The 21,091-nt window shown below is 43.0% G+C and overlaps 1 protein-coding gene, 3 non-coding genes and 3 pseudogenes across 4 annotated transcripts; all 7 read left to right on the top strand.

The window, feature by feature from the left end:
- The first annotated feature begins 4,296 nt into the window (after positions 1–4,296).
- Positions 4,297–4,478, top strand: LOC124127227 (annotated as a pseudogene).
- A 976-nt stretch (positions 4,479–5,454) lies between these two features.
- Positions 5,455–5,638, top strand: LOC125377746. Its single transcript, XR_007219784.1, has one exon. It is a non-coding gene; the product is annotated as a U2 spliceosomal RNA (small nuclear RNA).
- A 1,538-nt stretch (positions 5,639–7,176) lies between these two features.
- Positions 7,177–7,361, top strand: LOC124127217. Its single transcript, XR_006859917.2, has one exon. It is a non-coding gene; the product is annotated as a U2 spliceosomal RNA (small nuclear RNA).
- Positions 7,362–14,380: 7,019 nt separating this feature from the next.
- LOC124128620 lies at positions 14,381–14,561 on the top strand (annotated as a pseudogene).
- A 347-nt stretch (positions 14,562–14,908) lies between these two features.
- LOC125377724 lies at positions 14,909–17,268 on the top strand. Its single transcript, XM_048391779.1, has 2 exons — positions 14,909–14,963; positions 15,689–17,268. Exon 2 carries the CDS (start codon positions 15,754–15,756, stop codon positions 17,266–17,268), a length of 1,515 nt encoding a protein of 504 aa, XP_048247736.1. The 5' UTR covers positions 14,909–14,963; positions 15,689–15,753.
- Positions 17,269–17,490: 222 nt separating this feature from the next.
- LOC124127224 lies at positions 17,491–17,675 on the top strand. Its single transcript, XR_006859919.2, has one exon. It is a non-coding gene; the product is annotated as a U2 spliceosomal RNA (small nuclear RNA).
- Positions 17,676–20,492: 2,817 nt separating this feature from the next.
- On the top strand, positions 20,493–20,674 carry LOC124128618 (annotated as a pseudogene).
- Positions 20,675–21,091: the final 417 nt, after the last annotated feature.

Here is a 21,091-nt window from a genome sequence, read left to right as displayed (position 1 = left end):
TGGGTTTTCTGGGGGGGTGGGGATTTGTTTTCGGGTTGGTGTTTGGGGGTGCTTGTATTTTGCGGAGCACTTCCGGTTTTTTTCCTTGGTTGTTTTTGGGATTCTCTACTTTATGGGGTGGGTTCTTTCAATCTTTGCTTTTTGTTTTGAGATTTAAATTTCTTCCTGTTTCTCCCCTCATTTCATCCTGTTTTTCCCCACGCTTACCTCTCTTCCCTGTTTGTGGTAAGGTTGTTATTTGTGGGTTAACTTTGGAGAGGTTAGTAATATTGTTTTCTTTTCCCATTTTTGCTGTTTGGTGGGTGTTCCTTTGTGATTTTACTTCTCTTTTTTGGGATTTTGGACTTTGGTTTTATTTGCACGATTTTTTGTCTTTGATGATTTCTTATTTATTTGTTTTTTCTTGTCACTGTTGTGTATTGTATGTTTGTACTTTTTCATGTTGTACTACTGTTAGTGTCCAAACAACCAAGTTTTCATGTATCATTTTGTTTCCATCAATTGTAATGGTTTGTTAGGCGACTCTACTAAGCCTAATCTTTTATCTCAGTTCTTCCATACTGGTTCTGTTGATTTTTTATTTCTTCAAGAGACCCATATCTATAGTTTAAAACTTGGGAAACATTTTGAGTCTTACTTCAAGGGAAAGGCCTTTTGGAGTTTCGGGACTAATTTTAGTCGTGGTGTGGGGTTTATTGTTTCATCTAGGGTAAATTTTATTGTTGACTATTTTTATTTTGATATGGAAGGGAGATTTTTGGTAGTGGATCTGACCATTGATGGGCATAGTGTACGGTTTCTTAATGTCTATGCTCCTAATGTTCCTGCAGATCGAATAGTTTTTTTTCATACGATTGCAAAGTTTTTTGTCACTAATAAGCTTCTTATCTTGGGTGGGGATTTTAATTGCGTACTTAATGTAAATTTGGATAAGTTAGGTGGTAGGGATTTTACTCAACCTGGGGCAAATATAATTAAACAATGGGTCTCTGATTTTTCTCTTTTTGATGTGTATCGTTCCTTATTTCCTGGTTCTCAGACGATGTCATGGCGCAATACGGCCGGTGCTGGGTCTCGTCTGGACCGTTTCTATATTTCATCTTCTCTTCGCTGTACTCTTGTGTCTTCTGCTATCTCTCCATGTTGCTTTTCTGATCATGATTACGTGTCTTTTAAGCTAAAGGATTTTGCTGGCATTAGTTTTGGTCCTGGTTATTTTAAATGTAATAACTCCTTATTTGATGAGTGCTTTCAATTCTTGTTTAAGGGGTTTTGTTTGGCCCATGTTCCTCCTTTGGCGTCGATTACTTTGGATTGGTGGGATGCTTTTAAATTAAAAATTAAACATTTTCTTCAATTACTTGCGAGAGATCGAAAATCAGAAAGGGCATCCCTTCACACTGAATTAGTGTCCGAATATAGAACTTTATGCCGAGCTGAATCTTTACATCCTGGACTTTATTCTGACCAAATTACGGCTGTCAAAAAACAACTTAATGATTTGGAAATTTTGGAATTCAGGGGTACTTTAGTTCGTTCTAAGGCTAAGGACCTCGAAGTTGGTGAAAGGCCTTCCAGTTATTTTTTACGCAAGGAAGCACAGAGAGGTAAAAAGAAATCTATTTCTTCTATTTTAGACCCTGGTGGCAATAACTTATCTACCTCTCGTGAGATCATGGGTGTTTTTGTTGATTTTTATAGCGATCTGTTTGATTATGAACCCATTGATGATGAAATTTGTACTGAATTCCTTGCTGATTTACCTACACTTGATTCGGTTGATTCGGCCTCCCTGGAAGGTGATATTACACGGGACGAAATTCTAAACACCCTTAAGGCTATGGAGAATGATAAAGCTCCAGGTCCGGATGGGCTTTCTAAGGAATTTTATGTGTCTACTTTTGAATTTCTTGGTGATGTTCTTCTTCGTGTTGTCCAGTTGTCTTTTCAACAAACTAGTCTTCCTTCTTCTTCTAAAACGTCTTATATTTCTCTTCTGTGTAAGGACGTGAATAATGCGGGTAATGTTCGCAATTGGCGCCCGATCTCATTGTTAAATGTTGACGTGAAAATTATTTCCAAATTATTGTGCACACGTTTAGGCAAGGTTATAGGTAGTATCGTGCATGTGGATCAAACTTGTGCTGTTCCAGGCAGATCTATTCATGACAACTGTCATCTAATTCGTAATGTGCTGGACTATGTAGATCAAAAAGATTTACCATGTGCTTTTATTAGTTTAGATCAGGAGAAGGCTTTCGATAGAGTCTCTCATCAGTTTTTGTTTAAAGTATTGGACGCTTTTGGCTTTGGTCCTAATTTCAAAAAATGGGTCCAAATTCTTTATACGGATATTTCTAGTGCGCTTATAATTAATCAGCACATTTCACAGCCGTTTCCAGTAACGAGGTCTGTCCGGCAGGGGTGTGGTTTATCTCCATCCTTGTATGTACTAGCACTAGAACCTCTCTTAATGTATATTCGGAATCACCCTCAAATTCATGGTGTTAAATTACCTGGTACAAGTGACTCAGCAAAAATATCTGCCTTTGCTGATGATGGACTGGGATTTTGCACTTCAGACGCTTCTATTGGTCAACTGTTGAGAACTTATTCATTCTATGGTAGAGCGTCTGGCTCCAAATTGAATCTTGCAAAAACTCATGGCATTTTTGTTGGTAAGTGGCGGAGTCGGTCGGATCACCCTTTCGGTATCTCTTGGATTGAGCATTCTAAAATTGTTGGAATTATGACAGGCAGGAATGTCAATGCTGACGATCAGTTTCATCCTATTCTATCTAAATTCAGGTCGGTCTTAAATGTTAATAAAGGGCGTGTCATCTCTGTTTTTGGTAAAACTATTGTGTGCAATGTCATGGCTTTATCTAAATTGTGGTACCGAGGGGCGGTAACACCTTATTCTAAACATTATGTTGAACTCTTTCAGAGGGAGACTTTTCGGTATATTTGGCAGTCCACTGCTGAACCTATCCGGCGTGCTGTATGTTATAAGCCTGTTTTAGATGGGGGTTTGGGTGTTGTCCACATCCATTCAAAATTACAATCATTTTACTTACGGCATATTCAAAATCTCTTGTCTAATTCCTCGGCTAAGTGGACCTTTTTTGCAAAGTATTGGTTAGGCATGTCCCTACGTAAATACTGTTCTACCTTTGCTTCTCTTCTTTTCCCTCATTCTGAGACGATGCCTCTTTTCTATCAAAATTGTTTTTTGGCAGTTAAGCGGTTTGAAGCCGTTAATTCTAATTCGCTGATTGATATTTTTCAATTTACATCTAAACAATTTTATGATTGTCTTTTGAAACCAATTCTGGAAAATAAAGTTGAGTTGCTGTATCCACGTATTCCTTTTCGGCTAGTTTGGCTTAATCTACATCATCACTTCGTGGATCCCCTTTCGAAATCTGTCAATTATCGTCTCATCTATGATTCTCTTCCTTTAGGGTATGCTCTTTATGCCCGGGGTATGTCTGTTACTCCCAACTGTCCTCTCTGTCGTATTGCAATAGAGAACTCTGATCATCTTTTCATCTATTGCCCGTGTGTTGCTGTTTTGTGGGATATCGTTTTCAACTGGTTAGGCCATCTCTCATTTGGGTTGTTACACAAAAATCATGAGGTAATTCGGTTTACTTTAGTGCCGAAAATTCCAAATTCATATCGAAAATCTGTGTGTCTCTATCTTCTCTGTTTGGCAAAGTATTCTATTTGGCTTGTTCGAAATTTAAATAAATTTGAACACAAAAAGTTAAATGGAAATGATATCATGTTGCGTTTTTTGTCTTTTCTTAGGACACGAATCAGGGTTGACTTTTTTCGTTTTCCGTTTGCAACCTTTGCTGCTTATTGGCTTTCAACTTCTTTATTTTGTTCCATTGATGTTCATAATCAATTGGTGTTTCATGTGTGAGGTGTATTGTTATTGCTTGACATGTCTAGTGTAATTGTCATATTGTCTATGTCCATTTTAGTGTCTATGTCCCACATGATTGACCCCTTGTCCTGTATGCCTTCGTTTTCTGTATTAGAAGCCGGTACAAGGCAGCCGACGCTAGTCTTGTCTTTGTTACTTAGTGTCATCTGTCTGTCCCACTGTCTCTGTCCCCAGTCCATTAATGTACGTTTCCTCTTTCAATTATGGTTGTTTGGCCTTATTTTTCCTTTCTTCTTCTATACTGACTCTCTGTTAGCACTGCAGGGCCCACAACTGTGATCATTTTAGGCGGCCCTGCAGTGACAGCGCTGTACGCGACTGTTCAAAATTCTATTTAGGTAATAAATTTTATAAAAAAGAAAAAAAGTATCTGTTCTTATCAGCTTAATATCTGATACGTCTCCTAATGGAGACATCGATATTAAACTGATTTTTAGAATGGGATGAGGTGCCACGGGGCTTGCTCCGCCCTCATCACGGGTTGACCCGGTATTGCAGTACCTCCGGGAATGGCCCACCACTCATATTTCAATCAAAAATTAGAACTCTCAGCTTTGCCTACATCTTCACATTCGTCTTATTTTGCACTGCCGCTCCGTTTTTCGCCCTTAGTTCTCAATAGATACTCTATTTTATTACTTCTAAACCTTAGAAACATACCTGTTCACACGTGCAGCCCGTCCTTTAACCACACCAACCCCTAAAAGTTTGTAAAAGTAGCATTTTTCAACTTTCAGCTGCATACAGTCCCCCGTAACCAAGGCCGTCCCCCATGACGCCGTACGCCGGAAATGACGTCTAGACAATCACGCCGTCACAACAACAGTCTGCTTCGTCACTACAAGACGTTTTCAACGTCGCATCCCCCTAAATAGATGTTTAAAGAACTACACACACGCCTGATGCGTCATTACACTTTGTGCAAGTGAGTTCATTTTCCAATATTCATTACAGTTCAGTCGGTTTTTTTTCGTCATCAGTGCAATTTTTCATACAATTCATTCATTTTTCGCTTTGCTGGACACCTTAAGTATCTTTACCTTTAGTTTATTTAATACATTGGGGCAATTTGGATGGGATTGTCACTCTTCTTACCCACGCGCGACTCTGTCAAAGTCGGGCCCAAGCTAATTCAAGCTGGCCTGTCTCCCCTTGCCTCCCCGACTCCACTCATTAAGTCCTAATGTCGCGGCCGGTATTCACGTTGGACTGGGTCGCTGCAGGACGTTTACCCAACGTCTGGCCATGTTTTATCGGCGCACTCTTTATACATAGCAAAATGGGTCTATTTACTCCATTTATACATTCATCAAAGACGCTGAATATCTTCACAAACGTCTTGCAGTCGGGTGTCGCACTCGTGTGCTGTCAACATTTTTACTCACTTGTGCATGTAATATTGCTGGCCACTGATTTTAAGCGCTTCATGTAAATAAACAGCAGCTAAATGGTATGTTGTGTCAGTAGATGTACTTTGGCGGCGCAAGCCGGCAACCGGCATCGCTTCTCGGCCTTTTGGCTAAGATCAAAGTGTAGTATCTGGGCCAGAATCCATTAGCGATCCTCTCCATTGGAGTCTCTCATGTGATTTCTTCATTTTGTGATTTTCTTGTGCTGATCATTGACATTTCCTTTTCCCAGGTCTACGTGAGGCATCAACTACTTGTAGTTGTGTGACCTTTAGTGGTCTCCTTACCTTTCACCATGGCGTACACAGCCGCTGTTGATCATGGGCCCATCCCTGATCAATACATGGACCTCGATTCTGCGAGCAGGACGGTTCGTATCTATTACACAGGAAAAGTCTCGTCTATGGAGGATTTTATGGAAGTGTTAAAGGCTTCAGTTCCGGGTTTCCAAGTCAGTGCCTGTCATGGTATTTGGAGGACAGAGCACTTTGGGCATGTCTATCTTACTATGAAGACTGCAGCGGATAGAGACTCTCTCCTAGATCTCAAGTGTGTGCCTTGTGGTGAGAATAAGCTCTACTTTTATTCCTATGGAAAGTATATGGTTGTACTCCGGGTACACTGGCTCCATGCCACCATACGGAGTGTTTTTCTCCAGGACTTCTTTGGCAAGTATGGCAAAGTGATTGAAGTATTGAGGGAATATCACGTGATAGATGGAGAGGATGTCTTCACTGGTGTCCGCCTAGTCAAGATGGAACTCTCCGGATCTGAGAAGGAGGCCTTGCCTCACATTGTGCGTTTCGGTGACAAGCAGTCTATGCTGATCACGGCTCCGGGCCGACTTCCCATATGTTTGAAGTGCCACCAGCACGGTCATGTTCGAGCCAAGTGCCCAAAGACAAAAGATAACGTTCTTGAGATACCACAGCTTCCAGCTACAGACAGTGTTTCCGAGAAGGAGGTCTCAGCGGATCCTGTTCCCCCGACAGGGAGTGGGAAGGGCAAGAGGAAACAGACAGAGTCAGTCAAGAGTAGTGACAGGGAAGGCAAGAAAGGAAAGACTACTGATGTGGCACCTACAGTTGAGACAGACTCATCTTCCCAGATGGATCAAGTTCTAGCGGCCATGGACATACCTGAGGAGGATAATTCTACACAGATATCAGCCAACCACGCATCCCCGCCCAGTTGGGCAGAACAGTCTGATACTATTCTCACAGAAATACCTGCCACCGTGATGGACCAGACCTCAACCAGTGATGGAGAGCTTCATGACACTGCTACCCCAGTCTTACCTCCAGCTGCTGCTGATCTTCCAGAACCAACAGTGACTCCACCTGTAAATGCAGCCCTAGAACTCCATCCTTTAAAAGTGAAACTGATTCTGAACAAAGGTAAAATGAATGTTCACTTCCCAGGGGACAAGCTAGAAGAATGGTCGAAACAATTCGGATATGGCTACAGAACATTGATGAGAGAGAGGCTAAAGACTATTGTGCTCAGTGACTTAAAAACCAAGAAATGTGAGAATCTTGGTAACAGTGAATATTCTGTTTATCCGTTTGTTCCCCCTTGTAATAAGGACGATGATGATGATGATGATGATGATGATGATGATGACTCTTGAGTGAACTGACTTCCTTGTATTGCTCCAATGGCCATTAACTCTCAACAGTAAATCTGTTGTGTATTTCCTCTTTAATAATTATCACTGTTATTGCTGCCACACCACGATCTTTGTGATATTTTCTTTTACAGTGGTGTGGTATGCTTTCATGCGCTGTCCGCGATTGTATTAAATTCTGATTATTAAATTCTTTTTATGCAAAAGAAAAAAGTATCTGTTCTTATCAGCTTAATATCTGATACGTCTCCTAATGGAGACATCGATATTAAACTGATTTTTAGAATGGGATGAGGTGCCACGGGGCTTGCTCCGCCCTCATCACGGGTTGACCCGGTATTGCAGTACCTCCGGGAATGGCCCACCACTCATATTTCAATCAAAAATTAGAACTCTCAGCTTTGCCTACATCTTCACATTCGTCTTATTTTGCACTGCCGCTCCGTTTTTCGCCCTTAGTTCTCAATAGATACTCTATTTTATTACTTCTAAACCTTAGAAACATACCTGTTCACACGTGCAGCCCGTCCTTTAACCACACCAACCCCTAAAAGTTTGTAAAAGTAGCATTTTTCAACTTTCAGCTGCATACAGTCCCCCGTAACCAAGGCCGTCCCCCATGACGCCGTACGCCGGAAATGACGTCTAGACAATCACGCCGTCACAACAACAGTCTGCTTCGTCACTACAAGACGTTTTCAACGTCGCATCCCCCTAAATAGATGTTTAAAGAACTACACACACGCCTGATGCGTCATTACACTTTGTGCAAGTGAGTTCATTTTCCAATATTCATTACAGTTCAGTCGGTTTTTTTTCGTCATCAGTGCAATTTTTCATACAATTCATTCATTTTTCGCTTTGCTGGACACCTTAAGTATCTTTACCTTTAGTTTATTTAATACATTGGGGCAATTTGGATGGGATTGTCACTCTTCTTACCCACGCGCGACTCTGTCAAAGTCGGGCCCAAGCTAATTCAAGCTGGCCTGTCTCCCCTTGCCTCCCCGACTCCACTCATTAAGTCCTAATGTCGCGGCCGGTATTCACGTTGGACTGGGTCGCTGCAGGACGTTTACCCAACGTCTGGCCATGTTTTATCGGCGCACTCTTTATACATAGCAAAATGGGTCTATTTACTCCATTTATACATTCATCAAAGACGCTGAATATCTTCACAAACGTCTTGCAGTCGGGTGTCGCACTCGTGTGCTGTCAACATTTTTACTCACTTGTGCATGTAATATTGCTGGCCACTGATTTTAAGCGCTTCATGTAAATAAACAGCAGCTAAATGGTATGTTGTGTCAGTAGATGTACTTTGGCGGCGCAAGCCGGCAACCGGCATCGCTTCTCGGCCTTTTGGCCAGATCAGGTGTTTCAGGTCTTGTTTGATACATTTGATTTGTTTGCGATTGCCTACTCTATGAGAGTGATTGTATTTCATATTTCTTTGCTTGTTGTTGTTTTCTCCTTGCTTAATCTTGTGCTTGCAGGTCTACGGTGGGGCATCAGCTGCTTGCAGCTGTGTGGCTTTCGAGCCTCCCCCCATTTTTCATTTCCACAGGTCTACGGTGGGGCATCAGCTGCTTGCAGCTGTGTGGCTTTCGGGCCTCCCCCCATTTGTCTCTTTGTACAGGTCTACGGTGGGGCATCTTTTGCTTGGCAATTGAGTGACCTCCGGGTCTCCCCCCTCTTATTAACTGTGACTATGGCTTTCAGGGGTGCGGTTATAGCCCCCCCCATTGCGAGTGGTTTCATTGATGCCGGTGCCTCTAGGAGGACAGTACGTATTGAATCAGAGGGCTGCCGGCTGGACCGTGAAGACGTGGTTAGGATTCTTCGTCATGCATTCAAGGGATTGAAGGTCAGTGAATTTGATTCCGTCTGGAAGACCGAGAAGATGGGGGTCTGGTACATTACATTTTGTAAGGAAAACCGCGCTAGGCTTCTCATAAACGCTAAAATACTGCGTCAGGGAGACATGTGTCTCCACTTCTCGAGTTATGAGGTTGAGATCATGGATCTGCGTATCCATTGGATTCACGGTGTTGTTAAGGACCAGTTCCTGCGCTCCTTTTTCCAACGTTACGGCGAAATTATGGACATCTCCCATGAAACTGTACTCATTGATAGGTCCCCCCTTAAAACTGGAGTCCGTATTGTCCGTATAAAGCTCAATCAGGAAGGGATGGAAAGAATACCATACATTGTGCGTCTGGGGGACAGGGTGTCCATGCTGATTACTGCGCCTGGTAGGATGCCCATTTGCCTCCGCTGCTATAAACTTGGACATAGCAGGGCTGATTGTCCTGATAGCTTCCGTAACAGAAAGGCGAGGGAGGCCTCCCTCTTACAGGATTCTGATCTATTGCCCGTTCCCGGCTCTACTGCCGATGTCACCCCCGCGACTGTGACCCCCGCGACTGTGACCCCCGCGGCTGTGACCCCCACGGCTGTGGCCCCGGTGGAGGATGTGTTGCCTCCCCCTGAGTTTAGTCAGGAGGGTGATGAGGCCCTTATAGATGTGATTTCAGACATGGTGTGTGACTCTGAGGAGGGTGGGGATGTGGGTGAGAGTGAGGGTGCCCCTCCCAAAACATTTGCGCAGGTGACTGCTCTGGCTCCGTTACCCTCTACTAGTGATGATGACATTGTGTCCGACTTCCCTGTGCCCCACAGAAGTCGGAGTAGTGTGCGGAAGAAAATGCGCACGGGGTCCTCCATGCCCCAGGGTGTAGCGGCTGCTGCATCCGCGGCTGTGGATCGGTCCCCCTCTACCAAGCGTCGTCCCGTACACGTGCCCGTACATGACCCCCCATAATGTCAAACTTTTCTGTGGTTGTTCCATGTTTTTGACCCATGCTCGCCCCCCGACTATGATTCTGCATATTGGATTTTGTTCAGACAGCCAGGTTCTCCCCATAGTGGGAGTGTATTTTCATGCCTTGTATCATTTGTATTTATTGCTGGGTGGGTTTGATGTTCATTGTTGTTGGTATTTTGGTTATTTGTTCCTGTTTCTTGAGGTTGTTTTGTTGTGGCTAGGTCTGTTTGTTTTTTTGTGGGTGGTTGGACTCTTGTTTGGGTCGTTGGGTTTTCTGGGGGGGTGGGGATTTGTTTTCGGGTTGGTGTTTGGGGGTGCTTGTATTTTGCGGAGCACTTCCGGTTTTTTTCCTTGGTTGTTTTTGGGATTCTCTACTTTATGGGGTGGGTTCTTTCAATCTTTGCTTTTTGTTTTGAGATTTAAATTTCTTCCTGTTTCTACCCTCATTTCATCCTGTTTTTCCCCACGCTTACCTCTCTTCCCTGTTTGTGGTAAGGTTGTTATTTGTGGGTTAACTTTGGTGAGGTTAGTAATATTGTTTTCTTTTCCCATTTTTGCTGTTTGGTGGGTGTTCCTTTGTGATTTTACTTCTCTTTTTTGGGATTTTGGACTTTGGTTTTATTTGCACGATTTTTTGTCTTTGATGATTTCTTATTTAGTTGTTTTTTCTTGTCACTGTTGTGTATTGTATGTTTGTACTTTTTCATGTTGTACTACTGTTAGTGTCCAAACAACCAAGTTTTCATGTATCATTTTGTTTCCATCAATTGTAATGGTTTGTTAGGCGACTCTACTAAGCCTAATCTTTTATCTCAGTTCTTCCATACTGGTTCTGTTGATTTTTTATTTCTTCAAGAGACCCATATCTATAGTTTAAAACTTGGGAAACATTTTGAGTCTTACTTTAAGGGAAAGGCCTTTTGGAGTTTCGGGACTAATTTTAGTCGTGGTGTGGGGTTTATTGTTTCATCTAGGGTAAATTTTATTGTTGACTATTTTTATTTTGATATGGAAGGGAGATTTTTGGTAGTGGATCTGACCATTGATGGGCATAGTGTACGGTTTCTTAATGTCTATGCTCCTAATGTTCCTGCAGATCGAATAGTTTTTTTTCATACGATTGCAAAGTTTTTTGTCACTAATAAGCTTCTTATCTTGGGTGGGGATTTTAATTGCGTACTTAATGTAAATTTGGATAAGTTAGGTGGTAGGGATTTTACTCAACCTGGGGCAAATATAATTAAACAATGGGTCTCTGATTTTTCTCTTTTTGATGTGTATCGTTCCTTATTTCCTGGTTCTCAGACGATGTCATGGCGCAATACGGCCGGTGCTGGGTCTCGTCTGGACCGTTTCTATATTTCATCTTCTCTTCACTGTACTCTTGTGTCTTCTGCTATCTCTCCATGTTGCTTTTCTGATCATGATTACGTGTCTTTTAAGCTAAAGGATTTTGCTGGCATTAGTTTTGGTCCTGGTTATTTTAAATGTAATAACTCCTTATTTGATGAGTGCTTTCAATTTTTGTTTAAGGGGTTTTGTTTGGCCCATGTTCCTCCTTTGGCGTCGATTACTTTGGATTGGTGGGATGCTTTTAAATTAAAAATTAAACATTTTCTTCAATTACTTGCGAGAGATCGAAAATCAGAAAGGGCATCCCTTCACACTGAATTAGTGTCCGAATATAGAACTTTATGCCGAGCTGAATCTTTACATCCTGGACTTTATTCTGACCAAATTACGGCTGTCAAAAAACAACTTAATGATTTGGAAATTTTGGAATTCAGGGGTACTTTAGTTCGTTCTAAGGCTAAGGACCTCGAAGTTGGTGAAAGGCCTTCCAGTTATTTTTTACGCAAGGAAGCACAGAGAGGTAAAAAGAAATCTATTTCTTCTATTTTAGACCCTGGTGGCAATAACTTATCTACCTCTCGTGAGATCATGGGTGTTTTTGTTGATTTTTATAGCGATCTGTTTGATTATGAACCCATTGATGATGAAATTTGTACTGAATTCCTTGCTGATTTACCTACACTTGATTCGGTTGATTCGGCCTCCCTGGAAGGTGATATTACACGTGACGAAATTCTAAACACCCTTAAGGCTATGGAGAATGATAAATCTCCAGGTCCGGATGGGCTTTCTAAGGAATTTTATGTGTCTACTTTTGAATTTCTTGGTGATGTTCTTCTTCGTGTTGTCCAGTTGTCTTTTCAACAAACTAGTCTTCCTTCTTCTTCTAAAACGTCTTATATTTCTCTTCTGTGTAAGGACGTGAATAATGCGGGTAATGTTCGCAATTGGCGCCCGATCTCATTGTTAAATGTTGACGTGAAAATTATTTCCAAATTATTGTGCACACGTTTAGGCAAGGTTATAGGTAGTATCGTGCATGTGGATCAAACTTGTGCTGTTCCAGGCAGATCTATTCATGACAACTGTCATCTAATTCGTAATGTGCTGGACTATGTAGATCAAAAAGATTTACCATGTGCTTTTATTAGTTTAGATCAGGAGAAGGCTTTCGATAGAGTCTCTCATCAGTTTTTGTTTAAAGTATTGGACGCTTTTGGCTTTGGTACTAATTTCAAAAAATGGGTCCAAATTCTTTATACGGATATTTCTAGTGCGCTTATAATTAATCAGCACATTTCACAGCCGTTTCCAGTAACGAGGTCTGTCCGGCAGGGGTGTGGTTTATCTCCATCCTTGTATGTACTAGCACTAGAACCTCTCTTAATGTATATTCGGAATCACCCTCAAATTCATGGTGTTAAATTACCTGGTACAAGTGACTCAGCAAAAATATCTGCCTTTGCTGATGATGGACTGGGATTTTGCACTTCAGACGCTTCTATTGCTCAACTGTTGAGAACTTATTCATTCTATGGTAGAGCGTCTGGCTCCAAATTGAATCTTGCAAAAACTCATGGCATTTTTGTTGGTAAGTGGCGGAGTCGGTCGGATCACCCTTTCGGTATCTCTTGGATTGAGCATTCTAAAATTGTTGGAATTATGACAGGCAGGAATGTCAATGCTGACGATCAGTTTCATCCTATTCTATCTAAATTCAGGTCGGTCTTAAATGTTAATAAAGGGCGTGTCATCTCTGTTTTTGGTAAAACTATTGTGTGCAATGTCATGGCTTTATCTAAATTGTGGTACCGAGGGGCGGTAACACCTTATTCTAAACATTATGTTGAACTCTTTCAGAGGGAGACTTTTCGGTATATTTGGCAGTCCACTGCTGAACCTATTCGGCGTGCTGTATGTTATAAGCCTGTTTTAGATGGGGGTTTGGGTGTTGTCCACATCCATTCAAAATTACAATCATTTTACTTACGGCATATTCAAAATCTCTTGTCTAATTCCTCGGCTAAGTGGACCTTTTTTGCAAAGTATTGGTTAGGCATGTCCCTACGTAAATACTGTTCTACCTTTGCTTCTCTTCTTTTCCCTCATTCTGAGACGATGCCTCTTTTCTATCAAAATTGTTTTTTGGCAGTTAAGCGGTTTGAAGCCGTTAATTCTAATTCGCTGATTGATATTTTTCAATTTACATCTAAACAATTTTATGATTGTCTTTTGAAACCAATTCTGGAAAATAAAGTTGAGTTGCTGTATCCACGTATTCCTTTTCGGCTAGTTTGGCTTAATCTACATCATCACTTCGTGGATCCCCTTTCGAAATCTGTCAATTATCGTCTCATCTATGATTCTCTTCCTTTAGGGTATGCTCTTTATGCCCGGGGTATGTCTGTTACTCCCAACTGTCCTCTCTGTCGTATTGCAATAGAGAACTCTGATCATCTTTTCATCTATTGCCCGTGTGTTGCTGTTTTGTGGGATATCGTTTTCAACTGGTTAGGCCATCTCTCATTTGGGTTGTTACACAAAAATCATGAGGTAATTCGGTTTACTTTAGTGCCGAAAATTCCAAATTCATATCGAAAATCTGTGTGTCTCTATCTTCTCTGTTTGGCAAAGTATTCTATTTGGCTTGTTCGAAATTTAAATAAATTTGAACACAAAAAGTTAAATGGAAATGATATCATGTTGCGTTTTTTGTCTTTTCTTAGGACACGAATCAGGGTTGACTTTTTTCGTTTTCCGTTTGCAACCTTTGCTGCTTATTGGCTTTCAACTTCTTTATTTTGTTCCATTGATGTTCATAATCAATTGGTGTTTCATGTGTGAGGTGTATTGTTATTGCTTGACATGTCTAGTGTAATTGTCATATTGTCTATGTCCATTTTAGTGTCTATGTCCCACATGATTGACCCCTTGTCCTGTATGCCTTCGTTTTCTGTATTAGAAGCCGGTACAAGGCAGCCGACGCTAGTCTTGTCTTTGTTACTTAGTGTCATCTGTCTGTCCCATTGTCTCTGTCCCCAGTCCATTAATGTACGTTTCCTCTTTCAATTATGGTTGTTTGGCCTTATTTTTCCTTTCTTCTTCTATACTGACTCTCTGTTAGCACTGCAGGGCCCACAACTGTGATAATTTTAGGCGGCCCTGCAGTGACAGCGCTGTACGCGACTGTTCAAAATTCTATTTAGGTAATAAATTTTATAAAAAAGAAAAAAGTATCTGTTCTTATCAGCTTAATATCTGATACGTCTCCTAATGGAGACATCGATATTAAACTGATTTTTAGAATGGGATGAGGTGCCACGGGGCTTGCTCCGCCCTCATCACGGGTTGACCCGGTATTGCAGTACCTCCGGGAATGGCCCACCACTCATATTTCAATCAAAAATTAGAACTCTCAGCTTTGCCTACATCTTCACATTCGTCTTATTTTGCACTGCCGCTCCGTTTTTCGCCCTTAGTTCTCAATAGATACTCTATTTTATTACTTCTAAACCTTAGAAACATACCTGTTCACACGTGCAGCCCGTCCTTTAACCACACCAACCCCTAAAAGTTTGTAAAAGTAGCATTTTTCAACTTTCAGCTGCATACAGTCCCCCGTAACCAAGGCCGTCCCCCATGACGCCGTACGCCGGAAATGACGTCTAGACAATCACGCCGTCACAACAACAGTCTGCTTCGTCACTACAAGACGTTTTCAACGTCGCATCCCCCTAAATAGATGTTTAAAGAACTACACACACGCCTGATGCGTCATTACACTTTGTGCAAGTGAGTTCATTTTCCAATATTCATTACAGTTCAGTCGGTTTTTTTTCGTCATCAGTGCAATTTTTCATACAATTCATTCATTTTTCGCTTTGCTGGACACCTTAAGTATCTTTACCTTTAGTTTATTTAATACATTGGGGCAATTTGGATGGGATTGTCACTCTTCTTACCCACGCGCGACTCTGTCAAAGTCGGGCCCAAGCTAATTCAAGCTGGCCTGTCTCCCCTTGCCTCCCCGACTCCACTCATTAAGTCCTAATGTCGCGGCCGGTATTCACGTTGGACTGGGTCGCTGCAGGACGTTTACCCAACGTCTGGCCATGTTTTATCGGCGCACTCTTTATACATAGCAAAATGGGTCTATTTACTCCATTTATACATTCATCAAAGACGCTGAATATCTTCACAAACGTCTTGCAGTCGGGTGTCGCACTCGTGTGCTGTCAACATTTTTACTCACTTGTGCATGTAATATTGCTGGCCACTGATTTTAAGCGCTTCATGTAAATAAACAGCAGCTAAATGGTATGTTGTGTCAGTAGATGTACTTTGGCGGCGCAAGCCGGCAACCGGCATCGCTTCTCGGCCTTTTGGCTAAGATCAAAGTGTTGTGTCTTAGCCAAATCCAGATGTGATCCCCTCCTTCGGGAGTTTCTCAGACTGTATATGCTTTTGTGTGTATTCTGCCATTTTTACCTTGTATTTACTGTCGCTTCCTTCACCAGGTCTACGTAAGGCATCGTCTGCTCTGCAGTCGTGTGACTTTAGTTAGTCTCCTTACTTCTTCACCATGGCTTTGACTGCAGCTATCAACGAAGGACCCATCCCTGTGGAATATGTGGATCAGGACGTTGTTGCCAGGACTCTGCGTGTCTACCTTACTGCTAAGGTATCCACTGTTCAGGAGTTTGTATCCTACCTGAAGTCGTCTGTTCCGGAGTTTGACTTGCAAGATTGTAGTGGCATTTGGAAGACCGAGAGGTATGGGCAAGTATATCTTACTATGAAGAGTGTTGTGTGTGCTCAGGAACTATTGAAGCTGCAGTGTGTACGTGTTGGAAGTGACAAAATCTACTTTTACAGCTATGGCAAGTTTATGGTGCCCTTGAGAGTCCACTGGCTTCATGCCACTGTACGGAGCGACTTTTTGAGGAACTATTTCTCAAAGTTTGGGAAAGTACTGGATGTGTTGCGTGAGTTTGAGACGATTGAAGGTGTTGATATTTTTTCTGGTGTACGCATCGTGAAAATGGAACTGACTGATGATGAGAAGGAGCGTATACCCCACATAGTGAAATTCGGGGAGAAGCAGAGCATGCTCATCACAGCCCCAGGGAGACTACCCATTTGCTTTAAATGCCACACCCATGGTCATGTTCGCTCTCAATGTCCCACCACTACCTTGTCTTCTCGTGTTGTTAATAGACAGGTGGGTGCCAGTGTTTCAGCTGATTCGTCTGATGCCATGGATTCTGAGGATTCGGACATTGCTGTTTCTGATGTTGTGAAAGGGGTTGCCAAGAGGAAGAAGTCGGTTGTGAGTAGAGATGGGAAGAGAGGTAAACCTTCCCCTGTGCCTGACTTGGAGTTGGACGATGCACCTTCCCAGACGGAAGCTGCTATGGCTGTCATGGACATGCCGGAGGATCTAGTTACGAAGAAAGGTAAACCTACCACTGTGCCTGAAGATGTGCTCCCTACTATTGTTGATCAGTCTTCCCCGACAGATGCTGCTATGGCAGTCATGGACATGCCAGACGGACTTCATGGACCCAGGGATAGTGATTCTGAAGCACAGGTACCTCCATCTCAGGAAGGGACCATGAGTTTGGCTGACCAGATGGAAAAAGAGGATGTAGACAACAGTAGTGTTACAGATGATGATGACCTCCTTAGTGTACCAAGTGTGGACTTCTCGGATATGGAGGAAACTGAAGACAAGGAAGTTGTTGTAACAGTACCAGCGATTCAAAGGGCGTCGATGGAGATGAGAGCCATTGGAGACAGAGCCCCTTCCAATATTAAGGAGAAAACATCATGGGAAGTTCATACGAAAGTGATCAGGACAGACACGGACTCTGACATATCTATCAGTACATCCAGCTTGAAGGCTGTTGTTAAGGATCGCCTAAAAGCAGAACCTGGAAAGGAGGCCCTACATAAGCGTTTGGTTGAGAAGGTTGTCTGTGCCAAGGTGTGGGCTCATCCCAATGACTATGTGATTCCACAGGATGTGCCATACAAATACTTCATGGTACCAGTGACACTAGCTAGTTTGCACCGTGCGTCACAGAGTTTAAAGTGATTCTTGTGATTTTGATTCCTCTGTGAAACTCTGTATTTGACATGACCTAGGTCATTATTTCGCTCCTACATCTTAGCCTTTCAAAAGTAATACTAAAGTATATTTCTTCTTTAGTTTGCCTCTGTTATCGCTGCCACTCCACGCCCTTTTGTGATATTTTGTTTTTATAGTGGAGTGGTATGCCCTTTTGCGCTGTCCGCGACTGTATTTTCAATTTTGTGCATTAAATTTATTATCAAAAAGAAAAAAAGTATCTGTTCTTATCAGCTTAATATCTGATACGTCTCCTAATGGAGACATCGATATTAAACTGATTTTTAGAATGGGATGAGGTGCCACGGGGCTTGCTCCGCCCTCATCACGGGTTGACCCGGTATTGCAGTACCTCCGGGAATGGCCCACCACTCATATTTCAATCAAAAATTAGAACTCTCAGCTTTGCCTACATCTTCACATTCGTCTTATTTTGCACTGCCGCTCCGTTTTTCGCCCTTAGTTCTCAATAGATACTCTATTTTATTACTTCTAAACCTTAGAAACATACCTGTTCACACGTGCAGCCCGTCCTTTAACCACACCAACCCCTAAAAGTTTGTAAAAGTAGCATTTTTCAACTTTCAGCTGCATACAGTCCCCCGTAACCAAGGCCGTCCCCCATGACGCCGTACGCCGGAAATGACGTCTAGACAATCACGCCGTCACAACAACAGTCTGCTTCGTCACTACAAGACGTTTTCAACGTCGCATCCCCCTAAATAGATGTTTAAAGAACTACACACACGCCTGATGCGTCATTACACTTTGTGCAAGTGAGTTCATTTTCCAATATTCATTACAGTTCAGTCGGTTTTTTTTCGTCATCAGTGCAATTTTTCATACAATTCATTCATTTTTCGCTTTGCTGGACACCTTAAGTATCTTTACCTTTAGTTTATTTAATACATTGGGGCAATTTGGATGGGATTGTCACTCTTCTTACCCACGCGCGACTCTGTCAAAGTCGGGCCCAAGCTAATTCAAGCTGGCCTGTCTCCCCTTGCCTCCCCGACTCCACTCATTAAGTCCTAATGTCGCGGCCGGTATTCACGTTGGACTGGGTCGCTGCAGGACGTTTACCCAACGTCTGGCCATGTTTTATCGGCGCACTCTTTATACATAGCAAAATGGGTCTATTTACTCCATTTATACATTCATCAAAGACGCTGAATATCTTCACAAACGTCTTGCAGTCGGGTGTCGCACTCGTGTGCTGTCAACATTTTTACTCACTTGTGCATGTAATATTGCTGGCCACTGATTTTAAGCGCTTCATGTAAATAAACAGCAGCTAAATGGTATGTTGTGTCAGTAGATGTACTTTGGCGGCGCAAGCCGGCAACCGGCATCGCTTCTCGGCCTTTTGTCTAAGCTCAAAGTATGGCTTAGTCACTGGTCGAGTGTCATTGCTTGTCACTGTGGCGATTATAGAGTATTGGTTGTTTTTGCATTGTGTTAATTTGAACTTCTTTTCAAGGTCTACGAGTGGGTATCAGCTTTGGCTGTGTGATCTTCAGTGGTCACCCCTCACCTCTCCTCTCCTGCCATGGCTTACAGCTCTGCCGTGAATGCTGGACCAGTCCCGGAGCAGTTCGTGGATAAGGAGGTCGAATCCCGGACTGTGAGGGTGTATTCGACTGCTCGTTTTACCTCTGTGCCAGACTTTGCTCGCCTGTTAACTGCTGCTGTGCCTGACTTTGCCTTGAGTGATTGCCAAGCCATATGGAGGACGGAACGCTCCGGCCAGGTGTATGTGACTTTGAAATCTGTTTCTGTGGCCCGAAAATTGCTGGACTTGAAATGTGTCTCCACTGGTGATGAGAAGTTGTACTTTTATGCATATGGTGTCTTCATGGTTCCCTTGCGGATCCATTGGCTGCATGCTACCGTTACTAGTGACTTTCTCAAGGATTTCTTCAGCCGTTATGGTCGTGTGTTGGACGCCTTCCGGGAGTTTATTGATGTGGATGGTGTTAACATTTTCACTGGTGTCCGTATTGTACGGATGGAGCTCACGGATGCTGAACGTACGTGTATCCCTCATATTGTGCGGTTTGGGGATAAGCAGTCCATGCTTGTTACAGCTCCGGGTCGTCTGCCTATCTGCCTCAAGTGCCACTCCGTTGGTCATGTGCGTGCCCGTTGTCCCGGTTCGGATGTACCTACCCCTTCTACCGGAAATTCTACTGTGGCTCCTGATGTTCCTGACGTTGTCGACCCTGATGTGATGGACGTGGAACCTGTTGATACTGTTGTTGCTGGCTGTGCTAGTGTTGTTTCCGTTACGGAGTCTGTGGCTGGTGTTGATTCGTTGGATGACCGACCCCGGGTTGTGGTTTCTCTGCCTGAAGTCAGTGTTGTTGATGGGTCCAAGGTTGACAGTGACATGGATGGTTTGTCAGCCGATTCTGACGTTGAGAATGACGATGCCGTGGAGCCTCAACCCGTTGTCCCTCCTACCAAGAAGCAGTGTACACGTGATCTTCCAGGTGCTGGAGTGTTTGAGAAGAGGAAGCAGGTTGCTCGTGTCTCTGTGTCTCCTTCTTCCCCCGTTAGTTGGGCCGATCAGCAGTCTCAGTCTGACGTTCTGCTAGCTCAGATCCCTCTGGACTCTCAAGGTGGTGATAGTGCTGGATTTCCGCCTCTGCCTCGTGGTACCGTTAGTGCGCGTGGCCGTCGGGTTGCTCCCCCTCAAGTCGTCAAGGAGGTTTCCCCGTCTGCGTCTGACTCTGATTCCGATGAAGAGCGTCTTTGGTTCTTCAAACTGCATGTGTCTCCTAACAAGTCTGGTGCTGGTCTTCAAGTGCATGTGGACACGGGCCATTGGGATGAATGTGTTTTCGATTTCCCTAAGGAAGGGCGTGAGAAGTTGAGGGTTGCTGTTGGGAACGTTCTTGTGAAGAAAGTGAACTTTTTCCGTCATCGTTTTCCTTTCAAGCCAAACCAAACTCATGGTAGCTTTGTGATTTCCTTGTGTGAGGAGGAATTTCGCTCTGGTGTTCCGAAGGAGCCTGTGGACTTAGTTGTTTGTGCTTAGTGTTTCCTGCCATGTCCATCGCTTGATTCTGATATATTTTTCCTCTTTTAGATGATTCTCTGTTAGCACTGCAGGGCCCACAACTGTGATAATTTTAGGCGGCCCTGCAGTGACAGCGCTGTACGCGCCTGTACTAAATTCTCTTTAGGTAATAAATTTTATAAAAAAGAAAAAAAGTATCTGTTCTTATCAGCTTAATATCTGATACGTCTCCTAATGGAGACATCGATATTAAACTGATTTTTAGAATGGGATGAGGTGCCACGGGGCTTGCTCCGCCCTCATCACGGGTTGACCCGGTATTGCAGTACCTCCGGGAATGGCCCACCACTCATATTTCAATCAAAAATTAGAACTCTCAGCTTTGCCTACATCTTCACATTCGTCTTATTTTGCACTGCCGCTCCGTTTTTCGCCCTTAGTTCTCAATAGATACTCTATTTTATTACTTCTAAACCTTAGAAACATACCTGTTCACACGTGCAGCCCGTCCTTTAACCACACCAACCCCTAAAAGTTTGTAAAAGTAGCATTTTTCAACTTTCAGCTGCATACAGTCCCCCGTAACCAAGGCCGTCCCCCATGACGCCGTACGCCGGAAATGACGTCTAGACAATCACGCCGTCACAACAACAGTCTGCTTCGTCACTACAAGACGTTTTCAACGTCGCATCCCCCTAAATAGATGTTTAAAGAACTACACACACGCCTGATGCGTCATTACACTTTGTGCAAGTGAGTTCATTTTCC

This window comes from Haliotis rufescens, unplaced genomic scaffold, assembly GCF_023055435.1.
Source record: "Haliotis rufescens isolate VD_foot unplaced genomic scaffold, xgHalRufe1.0.p SCAF_98, whole genome shotgun sequence".
Lineage (NCBI taxonomy): Eukaryota > Metazoa > Mollusca > Gastropoda > Lepetellida > Haliotidae > Haliotis > Haliotis rufescens.
Note: the sequence above shows the minus strand (reverse complement) of the source record. Positions and strands in the feature narration are given on the sequence as shown.